The following is an 18,450-nucleotide window of genomic DNA, read 5'->3' on the forward strand; positions in this document are numbered from 1 at the left end:
CAGGGTTTGCAGGAACTTACCCAGGGTACATGTTTCCTTGTAATGAGGGACAGTGGAGACTGGTGTCTTTAGGATATATGGTTTCTCATTACCAGCCAGATGAGGGACAGGACCCACCCATTTGCCCTCTGGAACAAAGCCACTTCCTTTGTTACCCTAACCACTCATACTTAGGGGCTATTAGCTCACCAAGAAGCTGGTCTGGCTATTCCAACAGTTGAATCCTTGCTGGATCCAGGAATGAGAAGCTACTCAGGAATACAGCCTAACCCACCCCCAAAAAACTCACAACAATACTATGAATAATACTGTGACACATCTACTAATGATGCTAGTACTGTGAATAATCTTCTCTCTCTCTCTTGTATCTTTGGGCCTCATTTGTCCCTTTGTAATCTGAAATGTTAGTTGGATTATGATTGGTAAATTTAATGTACTGAATTTAAAAAACAAAAGCCTCTTGGTGTACTCAAACTGCTTAGGTATGGGCCCTAACCCCTGCTTCAAATGCCACTAGAATCATTAGCCAATGTTGCTCCTCCATTTTTATGCAGGGGACAAGCAGCCATCAACTCTTCCCCACTTTGCAGACTCCACACCATTCCCAAGTTCCCTGTAGTCTGCAGCAGTAAAAGAAGAGGAAGGAGATGTTAAGCGGGCAGTAGAGGGAGAAGGAAGATGGGAGAGCTCTGGCCTGTGGATGTGAACTCTTCTATTGTTTACAGAATGAAACTTATGATCCAAGCCATTGCTATCTCTGCAAATAGTTTACTTTTACTATTCAGGCTGAACTCTCACACAAATAGAGCAACCCCATGAGATAGCTGATAAGATGACGATACCTTTTTGCTCTAGGTCATCATTTCCTGTGCATTATTTTACAGGTGGTGGATAACATTTCCCTTTGCGTGCACAGGATCAGTATTATGACATGCCATGACTGTGCTTTTTAGTTAATGGCAGATAACCATATACAGCAAGCCATCATTAAAGACGTGCAAGCGTTCTGGACTTTCTCTTCTATTCCAGCTCCTTGCAAATGTTTGCTTCTAAGACTGAAACATTCTGAACACACTTTCTTCCTGAGGAAGTCTTTAAAAATTATTTTCACAATGGCTCAAAGCCAGAATCTCTCATATCTACGCCCTCTGGCAAAAGCAATGATTATTCTCTCTCCTTCTCATTTGCTGCATATAGAACACTGTGGTGCAGGAAACAAGGGATGCTATAAAAGGCTCAGTGACAGGGCCCTTCCTTCACATGCAGAAGCAGGGGCGTACCCAGGATCAAAACTAGGGGGGGGGAAAGCCATGGTCGTTCAGGGGCGGGGCCAAGGCACGGGAGGGGAGGGGCCATGAAGTGGGAATGTGGGCGGGGCTACAGGGCCAGCGGGCCTGACGATATCACGGCGGCGGCAGCAGCGGCCACCTTGTGCTTCTGGGGCTGGCACCGTTGGCGGCTACCCTGCTTGGCTGGAGAGGACGGGAGGGTTGGGCAGGTGAGAGGGGGTGGCAGGGCGGGCGAGGCAAGGCACAGCCGCAGTCACGACGGCTCCGAGGCGTTGCTGCATATCAGCATGTTGTGGGTTCAAGCCCCACCTTGGGGAAAAAATTCCAGGGGATTGGACTAGATGATCCTTGAGGTCCCTTCCGACTACAATTCTATGATTCTATTGATATTTTACCACAGCATATGCATCATTCCGCTTTCTTGAATTTTCCTAGGCATAGCAGCCAACTCCTAGAGGCCTAGGTGCCCCCCCAATTACTGGCAAATACCGTATTTGAAAGAGTCACCCCCCATGTTGATGGGCTTTCTATGTGGGGCTTACCTGCCCCCCATACTTTATTAAGGATGGAAGAGGGAGGGAAGGAAGGAAGAAATAGAGAGGGGGATAACTCACATTTGTGGGTGCCTCTGGGTGACGCTGTGATGCTGGAACTCTGCAGCAAGAGGAAGATACCGGTACGCCTGTACAGGAGCCTTGTAAGCAGCTTTCTTTCCGCTTGATTTACAAAGTATACAGATGCAGGAGGAGGGGCAGACTGGAACACCACTGCTTTTTATAAACATCACTGTGTCTATCAAAGCTACAGCCCCCCTTTTCTTATTCACTTCCTTTTAGCCTTGCAGAGCCACCTCAGTCAAACTGAATTCTCTGCACCCTCATTAAATTGCCAATAGAACTCTTAATGCGATCCCTGAGTGCTCATTAACAACTCCCACCGAAGAACAATAGGGTGAAGTGGTGAGCTATCAAATCTTGCCTGAAAGGGGATATCTGCTCCATTGTCTTAACTGCTTAACTACCGGTAGCCACTTTGCTTTATTTATTTGATGTGTTTTTGTTACAGCTGTGTTCCCGCCCGCCCACCCCCCCAGCAAGCGGAGACTGAGCGGCTCTTGCTAAAGCAAAGCACGCCTCCCGTTTGCCCTTTTCCACTTCAGTTTTTGGAGGGGAAAAGTGCTGGTTATGGTCTGTAAAATATGTTAATTTTTTGCTTCTAGGGTGGGGGGCAGCTGTCCCTGCCTGCCCCCCGGGTATGCCTATGTGCAGAAGGTCTCAGGTTCAATCCTTGACATCTCCAGAAGGGCTCTGGAAAGATGCAACCCCCCCATATGAAATCTTAGCGAGCTGCTGCTAGTCGGGGAAGCAACTGAGCTATGGGGACTAATCAATGGTCTAATATATTTGTTTTATTGTTACACTATACACATAAACACCACAAGGCAGCAAGCAAAAAATGTGTAAAATTGCACTGAAGCATACTTACGGATAACATACAGAATCACAAGTAGGGAGAGCACTGTTCCACTCAGGTCCTGTTTTCCAGCTTCCCATAGGCATCTGGTTGGCTACTCAGAGCACAGGATGTGGGACTCAATGGGCATTTCACCAAGTTCTCCTTATGGACTCATAAAGGCAGCTTCTTATCTGTTTCCTTTCTATGTCATCAAACGTTAGCCAAAACAATACAACAGCATTGTGTTGGGGCCCAAGCAGACAGATTTTGCAGCAGATTTTCAGAAAGAGCTGCCAGAATCTGTCACGGGGGCCATCTGTTTCTGAATAGGCCTACAGCCCTCTCTAGCTGTTGGTATAAGCACTGGCTTAAATAAGTTACAGCACAAGTATATCAGCATTTAGATACCTGCATGGGAGGGGCCCTCCCCTGCCTTTCCCCAATCCTTGAAGTATGCTGAAAATGGGGGGCAGCAGCAAGAGATGAGTGTACATCATGTGGGCAACAGATGGTCCAGATGTCTCCAGCCACTGGCACACCCCAATGACATCATTGGTTTAGCAGCACTCGGAGGCCTAATAAACTTCTGCACCCCTGACATTTCCCATCCTTTCCCATGTCTGGATCAATGTGCTCCTTGATCTGGCAGCCCTTCCTATTGGCTTTTTATAAGCCTCAGTAGTATCCCCTCCATAATTCTGTCCCAGAAAAGAGAGTCTAACAGCCAACTAGTTTTAGCTCTTGCACAGAAGGAGACCATTTTGAAGAATCAAATACCATGCTTGGTTGCAGAATGTAAAAGTTTACTTACATACAAGATGATGAAAAGTCTAACTGACTAATGTTGCTGTTGAATGACAGAAATAAAGGATGAACATCAACTTTATTTTATGCTTCTTTGTCATATATTTTCATTGTGTTGATATTAAATGATAAGGATCTGTGCCTCATTGCCTAAGGGAAGATTCTATTAGTTTCAGTACTCAGTAGGGTGAAAGATTTTATCCTGGACATTCTCCAGAGACCTTTTATATATGACTCACATCTTGGACTCCCACACTGGGACTTGAGCAGGGCTTCATGGAAGTTGTAATAGAGGATGAATGCTATTGTCATAATGATGCACTTGTAGAAATAAAGAGTTTATAGCAGAGGAGCTTCTAGAAAAAGTTGGTACATATATTTATTTTGATCTCATTTCCTATTTTTGCCCACAGACAAGCAAGCAAGCAAGCAAGCAAGCAAGCAAGCAAATTGCCTAGGATTTGTAATAATAATAATTATTATTTTTAAAAAAGAGGTAAAACTGCATGTGATTTTCTTTTTGTGGGTATAATATATATATTATTGGTCCTGGGTATTGTTCATTGACCTATGGGCATGTTTTATATTCCTTGAAACTTCTGGTGTGTTTTAAATGAACTGTAGTTGTTGAACTGGTTCAGTTTTGTATTGTAATGTATTATAACTATGGTTAGTGTATGTATGTAATTGTCTGTTCTGTGAGCCACTTTGAACACAGTTCATCTGTGGAAAATGGACCGTAATAAGCATTTAGATGGAACACAATCAAATACTCTCCAAAACGGTTAGTAGAGTATTGCTAACGAAAATGTAAAAGTTGAAGTCTTTTTCCTAAGGAGAGACATATACCTCTACCCCATCCTCTCTGACCCACCTGATCTTGCTCAATCATAACCATCTTGAAGGAAGAGCAGGATACAAATGTAGAGGAAATCAATCAATACTTGTCACAGCATACTCTTCTCCATGAAGAGAAGATGGAGGGAGCCAACACCTGAAAGAATGTCAGAGGTAGATACCTTGACATTAGTAGGGCAGCTGTCCCCCTCTGTAATGTGCTGCAGGAAATGGCACCTTCATTCTTTTTGTTACCACTCAGACCAGAGTAAGTGTCGCTGGGGTGTGGAAGCACAAGCCTTGAAGAACTGGAGGTTTTGACTAGGCCACATATTTTACCCAGCCACACCTTAATCGGCCTTGTGCCCAAATTTACAAGAATTAAATACTGCACTGTATATTTCCCTTGTTGTTGTAGGGTTCGCATTACACCAAGGACTAATTCAATTTAAAACATCAATGATTATTGAGAGTTGGCTGTGTTGGTTTCTTCAGGGTTCAAGATACTCGCCATAATCTGTGTTGGCATGAAGAAATTAATCACTGGAATTCACTAACTGTTATAAAACTTTAAAGTAAGCTGCAATTAGAAAACCAATCAGAGATCACAATATTAAGGAAGAAAATTTTCTCTTAATTTATGTTAGTGTAATATTGGTGTAATATCCTTTCCCCCGCCTCACTGACATATTTGGTTAAATAAGCTTTGGAGCACTGACAACAGAGGCACTGACTTCACATTATATGCAAACATGAATGTGAGAGTCCCCAATGCTGTCCTTTTCTGCTTTTTTTGAAAAGCAGCTTTAGGAAGAGAGAATTTGAAGCAGAGCAGTGTGGGGATTGAGGGAGAAGAGAAGGTACTTAACTCTTCCCCTGCCTGCCATTTATAAGCTCTAAACAGATTCCCTCCCAAACTGTTTTATGTATGCAGAGTTCAAAATGTGTGTTAGTGTGATGTGTTTGTGTGTGTAACCATCTGAGGGTGATTTGGAGGGTGATCTGTGTGTGGTGTGCTGCTTCCCTGCTCCAATTTCCCTTCTCCTGAAGTTGTTTCTAGCAAAAACAACTTGAACCTAGGAAGCAGTTCAAACACTTACTACATTTTACAGTATGCACTCTGTGTTTTCTCCTTGTATCTGTTGAACGGCCTTAAGAGCACGGAGTACTTAAACAGAATCCAGCCTGTAGAGATTCAAAAGTGATGTAATAACATGTTCAGAGAACACCTGGAAAAGTAAACATATGAACTTTATTATTTTCTTTTGATCCTTATCCTGAATTTCTTCAGCCAGACATCACAAAGAGAATTGATTTGATTCAGCATGAGAGCAAACGTCTTTGATTGTGCATCTTATTTATGTGAAAACTAGATTCGCTGATATGAGGAAGAGTTCGTGTTGGGCTCTGATAATGACATGTACAGAAGCTTATTCCCTAACCCTTTCCCATTCTTTTCTTTGTTTTTTTGGCAGTCATAATTTCAGACACCTAATAAGTCAATTTCTTAAAAGAGTGGCTTCCATTTGTCAGTGTGAAGCTATTCATGTTAACACATTAACCTGATGGGGAAGTGCTTGCTAATTTCCACATTTGATCTTTTTTGAAGCTGCCTTTCCCAAGCTTCCCTCTCCTAACTGGGTTCCAAGACTTGAAATAAGCCCAACTAGGAAGGAAACAGAGGTTTGGGAAGGGGTCATGGGCTGAAAAGCAACAGGTAGAGGAATGGCTAGGAAATCCCCTTCTGTCTGTCACTTTTCTTAATCACCCCCATCCTGCTTTACAGCTAGTTGGTGGCAGCCTGCATATGAAGACATGGGTCTGTTGCCATCCTGTCTTATTCCACTCTTAAATTGTTAGGCATCATTCATCACCAACACATAGTATCCAGCAGGCATCAAATTCCTTCCTGGATCAGCCAAACTGTGCCTAAACAAACTCAGACTTTGGTAACTTAAAAACACTGATCTTGACATGGAAACATGGTGTATGAAAGTGGAATTAATATATTAGGTGACTTATCATAGTTTATGCTGAAAATGCAGATGTTATAGGAAATCATGCTAAACAGTTCCCCAACATGTAGCATCTACAATTTCTGCTATGCTACAACTGAAAACTTGTCTGAGAAGAGATTGGGCTGTTCTAAAAAATGTGAAAAGGTCACTCTTTTTGAGGCATAGTTGTGAAGAACTAAGCCCGGCAACAAACTGGAACAGTGACTGATATAAAACCATAGTGGTTAAAACAGCTTTGAGTGAGCCACTTCAGCATAAGTCTTTATCAAGTGTGGTCAATAAAATACTTAAAGTGATCCAGTCTTAGATCAAAGAACAAACCCATTAAAGAGATAAACTGGTACTGGTAACACTATCTATTTCCCCAAAGGGGGAACACCACTAGGGCTCGTTGGTGGAAAAAGGGGTAACGTACCAGAACAAATGAAAGCATGAGCCCTCCAAATTTCACGTGTCATCATGAATTTAGGAAGCATAAGGGCCATCTGAACAAACAATTGTTCATTTACCTACATATCTGAGCTAATAAATAGGTGTTTTTATTGGGTGAATTCCTTAATCTGGGGCTAATGAGGAATTCACTCCCTGAGCAAGGAGTTCAGGATTTGACCCTGGTAGAAGGAGCTGTGCTTGTGGGTCTGCGTTCTAGAGTCCCAGCATATTGTCATATGAGCAGTTTTTACAGTGTTGTTTGGTGATCAGTCAAACCAATGATCGCCCATGCAAGTCCTGTTCCACTCTAGGCTACAGTTCCAACACCATTCGAATCTGCACTGAGGCCGAGGACACTTCATATGCATGCATCCACCTGGAAGAAAAACCAAAAACCAAAATAAGAAATTGCAAATGAGTTCATAGGCAAAAGTGGGTGGATGACCAAAAATTAAAATAATCGGCATATAATATTTAGAATTTACTTTGCTTGAGGGTGTGGCTTGGGAGAGGGTGTCCAGGGAGAGACCAAGGGGCTTTAGTGCGACATTTTGCCCCTGGGCCTGACATCCCTCCCCTGATTCAATACTGATCAATAAACTTACCATCCTTTTCCACTGGAACATGACACTTAGGGCATGGCTTCGTTGTTCTTTTGATTGTTTCTTTGGATGCCTCTTCCCATCGAGCCTGTAGGGCTGCATGCTCATCAACTCCATATCCCTGTAAAGGGGGAGGAAAAGATGAACAGAATGCTGCTCAAGCAGAAAATAGGACATGTGGCTGTTTCTTTCAGTTTGATCCTCCTGTGCAGATAATGAGGAGGGCAGATATTACTTCCACCTGACCAGAGAAGCAGTTTCCAGAGGAGCAGCCCTGTTAATCTCTTGCCACAAAGCCAACATAGAGTCTTGTAACACACTGAATTCTCTCTGTAAGGAAGATGTGAAGAAAGCTCTGCTATAAGCCAGAATATCACCACCATTGTTGAAGAGTGAACCATGTTTTTGTTTTTTTATTGTTTTATTGGTTGTTGTATAGTTTCTGTTTTGTTTATAGGGGGTGGGATCAGGGATGCGTGGGAGTGGGCCTCAGCCAACAGAATGGTTGGGGCAAGTTCCACGGGGGTGGGGAATGCACTGGGACATCCGATCTCAGTGATCATAGGCAGGAAGAGGAGTTATGCTAAGACCAGACCATGCCATTATTGAGGAGGCAGGCTTAGTCGTTGTTTGAAGACTATCCTTGCCTCTGGGTCTGGTCTGGACCGGATAGATACTGGAATCAACAAGGGAAACCCACATGACTTGAAGGTGTTTCTGTGCAATGCTAGGTCAATGATTCATAAGACTATTGCCATCAATGACTTGATCGTGGATGGAGGACTTGACCTGGCATGTGTAACAGAGACTTGGTTGGATGAAGCAGATGGGCCTGTCCTAGCTGCTGCTTGTCCACCAGGTTTCTCTTACGCACAGCAACCCAGGTCATGTGGGCGGGGAGGGGGGTGTTGCAGTGATTTTTAGGAAGTCACTAGCTTGCATCAGGCATCCTACTGGGAAGACCCAGTTCTCTGAGTGTATGTTCTGGAAGTTGGGCAATAGGGGCAGTACAGGATTGCTTTTGGTGTACCGACCTCCCCTCTATACCAAGGATTCCCTGCCTGAGCTGCTTCACCTCTAGTGACATGGGTGATCTGACACTAAGTAAAAATGAAACAAATAAGTGTCATGGTCAGATCACTTCCTGGTGCAACTGGACTTCTCCATGATTCTTCCCCTCTGCAGGGAGGTGGGACCAATTTGGATGGTCCGCCCCCGCCACTTAATGGATCCAAATGGTTTCCAAAGAGTGGTATCTTTGTTTATGGCATTTCAGCTGATTCCCTGGTGACCCCTTGGAATATGGCATTAACCAGGGCTATTGACTATCTGGCTCCAAAGCGCCCTCTCCAATTGCATGGAGCCCGGACAGCCCCGTGGTTCTCCCCGGAGCTGAGACAATTGCTGAGATGGCTAGAGCTCCGGTGGCAGAAAACTCACTCTGAATCAGACCAGACACAGGCTAGAGCTCAACGTCGAGCCTACCAAGTGGCGACGACGACGGTGAAGAAGACTTTCTTCACCACCTCTATTGCATCTGCAGAAAATAGTAGCAGGAGACTCTTTCAGGTGGTTCGCAATTTAATAGAACCATCTTCACCATCGGGGCCTTGTAAAGACCCCAAGATCTCCTGCAACGATTTTGCAAAGTTTTTTGCAGATAAAGTCGCTCAGATTCGGAAGGAGGCAGACACCACCGTGGGAGCAGGGCCGGGGCGGGAGAGTGCTGGAGCTTTGTCTGGTCAAGTTGCATGGAATCAATTTCAATCTGCTACCCGCAAGGATGTGAACAGGCTGCTTGGATGCATGAAACCAACCATCTGTCTCCTTGATCCTTGCCCATCCTGGCTAATAAAAGCAAGCCAGGAAGGGCTGGGTGATGAGGTCTGCGGGGTGGTGAATCTTGGTGAGCGTTCCCAGACCCACTGAAAGAGGCAGTCATTAAACTGCTTCTTAAAAAAACATCTTTAGACCCGGCCAATATGGCCAACTATCGCCCAGTCTCAAATCTTCCATTCTTGGGCAAGGTGATTGAGTGGGTGGTTGCTGAAAACTCCAAGTACTGTTCTGCGGGGACAGGGGGCGGGCTGTTGTGGAGGACTCCCTGGTCCTGAATGGGGAAACTGTGCCCCTGAAGGACCAGGTGCGCAGCCTGGGAGTCATTTTGGACTCACAGCTGTCCATGGAGGTGCAGATCAGTTCTGTATCCAGGGCAGTTGTCTATCAGCTCCATCTGGTACACAGGCTGAGACTCTACCTGTGGGCTGTCTCACCAGAGTGGTGCATGCTCTAGTTATCTCCCACTTGGACTACTGCAATGCGCTCTACGTGGGGCTACCTTTGAAGGTGACCTGGAAACTACAACTAATCCAGAATGCGGCAGCTAGACTGGTGACTGGGAGCGACCGCCAAGACCATATAACACCGGTCCTGAAAGACCTACATTGGCTCCCAGTACATTTCTGAGCACAATTCCAAGTGTTGGTGCTGACCTTTAAAGCCCTAAATGGCCTCGGCCCAGTATACCTGAAAGAGCGTCTCCACCCCCATCGTTCTGCCCGGACACTGAGGTTCAGTGCCAAGGGCCTTCTGACGGTTCCCTCGCTGCGACAGAGGGCCTTCTCGGTAGTGGCGCCCGCCCTGTGGCGCCCTCCCAGTAGATGTCAAAGAGATAAACAACTACTTGACATTTAGAAAACTTCTGAAGGCAGCCCTGTTTAGGGATGTTTTTAATGTGTGACATTTTGATGTATTTTAATCTTTGTTGGAAGCCACCCAAGGAGCTGGGGAAACCCAGCCGGATGGGCAGGGTACAAATAATAAATTGTTGTTGTTGTTGTTGTTGTTGTTGTTGTTGTTATGTAACTTGATAAATGGTATTGCGTGACTGGGTATTATTATCTTAGCAAAACAAATGAGGCCAGCTTATATATTCACCATCTTCCAGGAACCACCACAATTAACTTGTTTTGGGAAAGCTCATTGCAAAATCCCACACTGAAGCCAAATTATGAAATTGTATGCATTGCTATATGATTATAGAAAACCATCACCTATGTGTAAAAGACCAGCCTTCTCAATCATGCATACCTGCAGCAAAACAGATTAGACAGCTGTTGTTCAACAAGCAAGAAGCATCGCTTGGTCAGCAATGACTATACAGTAATAGTCATGAACTTCTTGCCATCTTCTGGTGATGGCAAGAACTGCAGGCTGAAAGCAATTCTAGATGCTCAAGCTCTCCTCATCAACCTGTTCTGCAGAACTTATTGTTTTGCTATTGGGACATGCTTTGGAATGATTAACAGAACCTTCTGCCTTTCCCTAGCCTGCTTTTACATGAAGGAGAAATGATTCACACTACAGTAAAATAAATGTTACAATATTTGAAAGGGAAATGTTTAGCGTCTGTGCCAGAAAGTTACTAGAACAACTAAGGATGCTTCCAGAGAACCTGTTTATAGAGCATTCATCCTGACTAGCTTGCACAAAGTTTGTGGGTAGGTTATATGAAGCAAATGTTATCTCAAACTTTGCAGTGCATTTCCTCATCCCTTTCCTTATTGCAAAAAGTAGAATTTGGGGGGGGGGGCTGGTTTGTTTCACAAGAACACCAAATCAGTTTTACTTGTGCAACCTGAACTTGCCAGTATGTGATTGAATTCCACCCCCCCCCAAAAAAAAAATTAAGGGTCTGGAAGCTTTAAGTGTATAAATAGCAGAAACCCTAAGCCCACTTTGGGTGACATCCTATATATCATCGTGTTAGGAACATCTGATCTTGACATAAGAATGTGGCTACATTAAAAACATCATTTTTTTAACTTCTTCAGATGTATGTGGGGTAATCTAGTGGAAGAGGGAGCACCCCCCCACTTCCTCACTTGTGTTGTCCCTCTTTGGCTTCCCACTTGTGTGAGGAAAAACGAGAAAGGCAGGACAAATCCTGTGTACATTGGCCAAAGGTCCATCTAGTCTAGCATCCTGTTAGACAGTGGTTAGGCAGATGCTCGTGGGAAGACTTTCTTTTCCAACTATGATTGTTGATTTGATTTAACTGATGAAACACGCCTCTGTCAGCTGGTCCTTGGCCTGAGTGTACACAGGATTTGTCCTGCCCCCCTCGTCTTTCTTCACACAAGTGAGTGGAACCCTAGGAGCGACTGTATGAGTGAGGAAGTGGGGGTGTTTTTCTTCTTCTACTGGATCACCCCACATGCATCTGAAGAAGTTCACAAAACGACTGTTTTCACAATAGGATAGGAGAGCAAATACTGCAAACAGTCCATTTTACATACCTTTGCAACTAGTGCCAAATTATGATGCCATCTCTTGAAGAATCTTGAAATATATGTGCAGGTAAGCATAGAATAGAAAATACTTGGCAATGCTAGGGTAGTTAGCTTCTAGCAGGCACTGGGCATATATCACCTAACACACAAAATACTTTCTAAATGGAATCAAAATGGCAGATAAAATTCAAACTGTCAAAAAATAACATTGTAAAATTTTAAGGCAGAAGGCCCGAAAACGGTTTTGTAGCATTTAATAAATCCTTAGATCACTTCAATTCCTGTAAGGAGTAAGAGAGGCCTCAAACAATTTTTCTTCAGCTCAAATGTGTTCTCTTTAGTAACATAGTGCCACCATGTGGTAAAATACTACGAATGCACCAAAGTAAAGCGGAAAAGCCCTCAAGTCACTGAATGATTAAATCTCTCTCTCTTTCAGTGTATACACGATGGAAACTCTCCTTTGACATGTCCTGAGAAGTATGTACACGATTACAATAAACATTACATTTCTAGAGGGGTGGCCATATTAGTCTTCAACAGCAATACTAAAAAGTAATACTACAGGTCAACAACATTTTTGGACCAGTAGGCACATTTGAATATCAAGAACGTGCTGTGGGCTCCAGTCACAAAATTGCTACCCGGGGAGCGTGGCATAATATAACATGGCTGCTATGAGGGCCATAAGAGAAAATGAGAGAGAGAGAACAGTCATTGCTCCCCCCAACCCAGACAACACTAGGTTTACCATGGGAAGTCTGCTATGTCCTGCTGGCCTCGATTGTGGAGCTCACCCAATATTGTTCTATCTCTCTCACACAGTGATGCTGCTGCTGTCTAATAACAGGGGGCAATCTGCAGTAACAGGAAAAATATACAAGGTGGCCACACTCTCTCTCTCTCATGCACAGGCTCACTGCAAATATATAGTTCATAGAAACACATGCCTCTCCCTCCTTCCCTCTCTCTCTCTCTGCCCAAGTGCATCTCTCCCTCTCTCACAGATCTCACCAGCCTGCCCATGAGTTGCCTCAGGGCAGCAGGATCTGGAAATCTAGGAGGGGCAGCACATCTAGTCTCCTTGCAGTGTGCCCTCTGCTTGTTGGTACCCTCATCTTGCGCCTCTGCTGCACATTATTATCTGTTTTGCTTCTACCAGTAAAATGTCCCGGGCCAGCCCTATACTAACAAGACAGTCAAGGAAAACTCACAGAAATCAAAGCTATCTTGGTCATCATGCCACATCTGGTGGCAATTGGCATTGCCCAACTTTAAACAAATCATATATTTATTTGCCTCCTAGCTGTGGCTTTTTGGAGGATTCAGCACACATAATGCATTATTGTTTTCTTATAGCAAGCTTCTCTAGGTCCCTACGCAAGTAGTTCATAACTGCCCATCCTCTGCAGTCCTGTACATCCAACACAGCAAATGTTGATCAATCATAACACACACGTAGCAACCTGCCTTATACTGGGTTAGACCTTCAGCCCATTAGCACACTGTCATTTACTGAGTGGCAGAAGCTCCTCCATGTTTCAGACAAGGTTTTTGTTTTCACCAGTCTCATATGGAAATGCCAGGGATTCAGCTTGGGACGTTTTGTAAGTAAAGCACAAGCTCTACCACTGAGCTACAGCCCTACTTTATGGTAGCTGCCGAAAAAGTAAATGCAATTTTTGGAAGCAGAGGGTCTGTATATACTGTACATACTGCTTTGGGGAAAAAACCTGATGTCACCTTTTCAGTACAGATAGGCAAGTATTGATATCTGAGATGAAGGACTTATCCTATATAATAATGTGCAAGTTGTCCCTGCGTCCAAGCTGTCCCGTGTGTCCCTGGGTCACTGCGCATGTCCCCCAGGGAAACAGGGATTGGACAGAGAGACAACGGCCAACCGCCGCTCCGCCAACCGCCGCGCCGCCAACCGCCGTTCCGAAGCCCAGTCTCATGCTGGAGGTGCGCGGTGAGGTGGCGGGGGAAAGAAGCGCTCCCCCCGGCAGCCTTGCCGCACACCGCCGGCATGGGATGGCGCTTCCTCGGCGAACACAAGCAGGCAGACAGCCCGCCTGCTTGCCTTCCCCGAGGAAGCCGAAGCGGCAGCGGGCGCCGAGGGAAGCCGGCTTTGGCTTGGCGGCGGGAAGAAGGGGAGGAATTCCTCCCCTTTTTCCCGCCGCCGCCAAGCCAGTCCCCGAGCCGAAGTGCGGCGCGGCGGGGGCTTTTTGCCGTTTGCCTTCCCGGAGCGAAGGGGGAGGCAAACGGCGAAAAGCACCCGCCGCGCCGCACTTCGGCTCGGGGACTGGCTTGGCGTGCGCGGTGAGGCGGCGGGGGGGGAGGAGAAGCGCTCCTCCCCCCCGCCGCCTCGGCACGCAGCGCCGGCATGGGACGGGGCTTCGGAGACCTTCTCCGAAGCCCCGTCTCATGCAGGAGGTGCGCGGTGAGGCGGGGGGGGGGAGAAGTGCTCCTCCCCCCCCCGCCGCCTCACCACGCAGCGCCGGCATGGGACGGAGACCTCCGAAGCTCCGTCCCATGCCGGCGCTGCACGATAGCAGCGTTCTAGCGCCCGTTTTTAAACGGGCTGAATTCCACTAGTTAACATATATTTTGGCATATCATGCCTACTTTTGATCCTGTGATTTCAGAAGGACAAATTCATGCAAGACCAGAGTGAAACCCCCTACTCCCACAACTATAAGCACAACCACATATTGCTGAGATGTGGGTGAAAGTGTTGGGCCCATATTGCTGAACTATTTAAGTGTGTTCAGCTTCAAGATCACATTACTGTTGTAGCACAAATGAAAGTGAATTTCTCAGTATTCCACTGCCAATAAGTTGAACTTTAAAGAACTTCTTTTTCATTAGGATTAATATATATAAATTGGCTCGCTGCTTTACCCCATCATGCTGTATCTCCATGTTTATGGCTTTTTAATGGGTCTTGACATTATCTCAGCATAATTGTATTGAAATAATCTTACCCACAGTTTGGCATTTAGCCTCATAGGGTGAACAACAGGCCTCAGAACTACTATGAATTTTAAAGATAATGATATTCAGCCCAAAGAAGCCATCCTGTTTGAAAATTCTCTCAGTACTAGGAGAAACAATTTATGCTGTTAAATTAAGTCCCCCTTTTTAGTTCCAACCACAAAAGTGTCCTTAGTAGCGAATTAAATGCAAGTTTGTTGGCAAGAAAAAGCTGACAAACTTTTCAGAAATGTGTCTTAACTAAATACAATCCCAAAAGGCCTTTCAAAGAGGCCACATCTGTGCTAACTAATGACACTGTTCTGTAAGTTTCTAGAGGAAGAAAGCAAGGCCAAACAACAACAACAACAACAACAACAACAACAACAATAATGAAATCAATAGTATGGCCAATTCAGCAACTATGTTGAGTGCAAAAACATAGACATAATCCGTAACACCTTTTTAGGCCCCAAATAAGACTTCCTCTCTTCCTGCAGACAGTCTTAGATGTTAAGATCAGCAGAGAAAACCCCCTTGGTTCTTCCAGTGCCCTCTGATGTTTGAAGAGGTGACGGCCCAGGAGAAAGGGTAGCCCCTAAGTTGTGGAATTCCCTTCCCATAGAGGTGCGTCTGGCATCTACATTATGTAGTCTTCTTTGTATGCTGACATCACACCTCGTCACTGTGGCCTTTGACACCCAAGATACATATTTTAGGACCCAACCCATTCTCTTGACGATAATCTCTTTTAATTGTTTTTAATATCATAATTTTAAATTGTTGAGACCTGTCCTGGGTCCTCATGGTGAAGGGCAGGTAAGAAATCTAATCTAAAAGTTATTTCTCAAACTTCTAGAATTCAGATCTCCTTCTAAACTATTCCTTGAACCCCACTGGGCAGGGCTGGCTCCATGTCTGTATCCCCAGGTCAGGAAGGCTGATACTTGAGAGAGAAGTTTGTTTCAGCAATGAAGTAGCTCTGACTGAGAGCTTATACAGTACATGAATCAGAGGCTTCACTCATTTCTAGCTCTCAGCCAGGCCCTGATCCAAGCAGGTGCTTCTATGAGCTCCTCTACACAACTATACTCTCATTAAGCTAGCCAGGCAATTTGATGACAGTTTTGAAGTTCCTGTCTGGTTGACCACCTGTCTCTGCTCATGGGGTCCTGGGGGAGATGTCCTCCTCATCTGGGGAGATTTTAAATTTGAAGTCCGGATAGGGCTGGATTCTCACACACCCCAAGTACTCTCACACACCTTGGCACTGTATTTTCTGGTGGGAAGACCCCTGTGCCCCACCAGCTCTGGCTCCCCTGGTGGCAGTGGTAATGACAACAGGCAGCAGGAAGCAACAGCATTCCAGTAGGCAACAAGCACCTGGGTCTATAGACTGCCATTTTAACTTCCTTGACATAGTGCAAGGGCATTAACAGAAATTAAAATGGTGGTTCCCAGGCCCAGTCACTCTTCAAAGGCAGAGAGCTGGGCAGGTGTCTGTAGTAAACTCTGCTGTCTAAGAATACTGCATGATGCTGCTGAGCCTGTCATTGGCAGCCATCTCTTTGGCAGGTGAACGTACAGAATCCTTGTACATCATCTCATCTGCACTGCTCACTCCTCTATATACAGACGTCTGTGGAATGGTGCACTTACTCAACACTGTCAATAAAAGGCGGAGAAGAACAGGGCTTCTCAGACTTTCCCCCCAAGGCAGCCAGCCAGGGAAGGAGACACATGGAAAGAGGGGCAGTTACCATAATGTTCCCCTGCATTCTGCGTCTGTCATGATAAGCAAAGCAATTTTGGTGGTTGCAACTCTTAGCCACTGAAAAAAAAGTGTTTCACTGTGTCTACACCACGACCTGATCCCTCTCTGGAATTTCATGACCTGGTGTCCCGGCTTGGGCTAGAGCTAATTTTCTGTGAAATGTGCCACATACCTCTTGGGCTGTGGCTCCTTGAGTTTCAAAGAGTGTGGAGCATTCTCCTTCATGGTATTCTTCCTTACATTCACGGCAGAACACAAACTGGAAAAAGAAGCCAGAAGACATGAGCAAACATCAGAGATAGATAGTACCATCATAGAGGGTTGTACACCAGCTGATCTATCGTCTTTCTCATCCCATTAAATTCTCATCAGCTCTTCTAATCATGCATCTTATTACACAGCCTGCTCATTAACACAATCCCATTTATTTGTATAATTTTCTGCTAGGAAATAAGATAACTTCAGAAATTGCAGATATCCTTTACAGACTAGCGACCACAATGAAATAAATTTAGTTTAGGACAGTGATTTGGAAACTCAGTACCGGGGGCTAAACGTGGCCCCTGAAGCCTCTCTATGTGGCCCTCAGGACTCCCCAGTTGACAGACCCTCCTGAGCCACTTACCAGCCCTGCTTTGCAATTTCCTTGGGTGTTTTTGTTGGGCTGGGTTGTCACCTTGAACTCTGATAATTCAGGATGGAGGATACGGAGGGGTGTGTGAATGTTAAGAAACCAGCCTATTTTAAAAAGGTAAAATTCATATTAATTGTTCTGCTCACTTTTGCCTCTGGCATGTGGACTCTGGAAAGTTGCCCAGACATAACGTGGCCCCTAGAGCCGAAAAAGTTTCAGCATCCCTGCTTTAGGATCCTTTTTGGGAAGCTGGCAAGGCAGAACTGCGCTCTAGTTTCTGCTCTTCTGTGGTTTCCAGCAACTAGTGTTCAGAAGCATACCATAGGCAGACCAGAGTAATCATGGCTATGAGCCACTGATAGCCTTTACTTCCATGAATTTGTCTAATTCTCTTTCAAAGCCATCCAATAAGTGGCCATCTCTGCCTCCTTTTATTACTATCTAAAAATATTCCTATGTATCATGTAATGAAGAAAGCTTGCCTTGACATGTGCCACTGATCTTTGAACTATCATTTCCCAATTAATTTCACTGTCTTTGTTGGCAAGAGGAAAAGTCAATAATGTAAAATGGTATTTTTCATCCTATTCTGGAGTTACATAATCTTGACCCACCTTCAGAGAACTGAAGGATTTCTCAACTGTTAGCTACACTGACAAGCCAAGCTGATAAACCACTCTTGATTTCTCGATACAGAGCTGGCTCTCACAAATAATGAATAGACATATCGGCAGCACTTGACACTAAAATGTTTATCTGCCTCATGTCTCATCTTTGCAGTTCCATTTTGCACTCTGTCACGCTTCTGTTGTCACTTTAAGTACCATAGGAAATCACAATTCATTGCAGCGCCGCAGAAATGAAGTTTATGCAAAATGAAACAGAACAACAGGCTGAGTCCACTCTAAAGCACTCTTTGCATGGGAAGACTGAAGGATTGAGGACCAAAGCACCAGAAGAATGCACTCTGCTGTGTCAGTTTTTGCTGTCTGGAGAACTGGGATACAGCTTGTACATTTTCTGGAAAAACTGAAAGCTGTTTAACCTCAATAGACAGGATGAAGAGAAGAAACAAAACACTCCCACCAGCCAGTAAGCTAAGGAGAAGGGTTGACGTCTTATGGGTTTTAGAGCTCTAAAAAGAGCATGTTGGGAAGACATGTTGAAACAAGCCATCATTCAAGCAGGGTTCTGACCATTGCTGGTGAGCAGTAAGTTTCTCCAGAAAACTAGGGTAGCCTACATGGTGCCCTGCAGATGTTTTGAACTACAGCTTCCATTAGCCCTAGCCTGCATGTCTGGTGGTCCAGGGTGATGAGAATGAAAGGTTAACAGGA

General features: G+C 44.9%; 1 protein-coding gene across 1 annotated transcript in view; it reads right to left on the reverse strand.

Annotated features, from left to right (window-relative positions):
* Window positions 1-4,049: 4,049 nt before the first annotated feature.
* PRKN (parkin RBR E3 ubiquitin protein ligase) overlaps window positions 4,050-18,450 on the reverse strand; it is a 611,971-nt gene continuing 597,570 nt past the window's right edge. Inside the window, exons 10-12 of the mRNA XM_035108599.2 lie at window positions 16,652-16,738; window positions 7,441-7,558; window positions 4,050-7,211 (exon numbers count right to left, since the gene is read on the reverse strand). Of these exons, the coding sequence (XP_034964490.1) occupies window positions 7,102-7,211; window positions 7,441-7,558; window positions 16,652-16,738 (315 nt within the window). The 3' untranslated portion in view covers window positions 4,050-7,101. The remainder of the gene's footprint in view (window positions 7,212-7,440; window positions 7,559-16,651; window positions 16,739-18,450) is intronic.

This window comes from Zootoca vivipara, chromosome 3 (genome assembly GCF_963506605.1).
Source record: "Zootoca vivipara chromosome 3, rZooViv1.1, whole genome shotgun sequence".
NCBI lineage: Eukaryota > Metazoa > Chordata > Lepidosauria > Squamata > Lacertidae > Zootoca > Zootoca vivipara.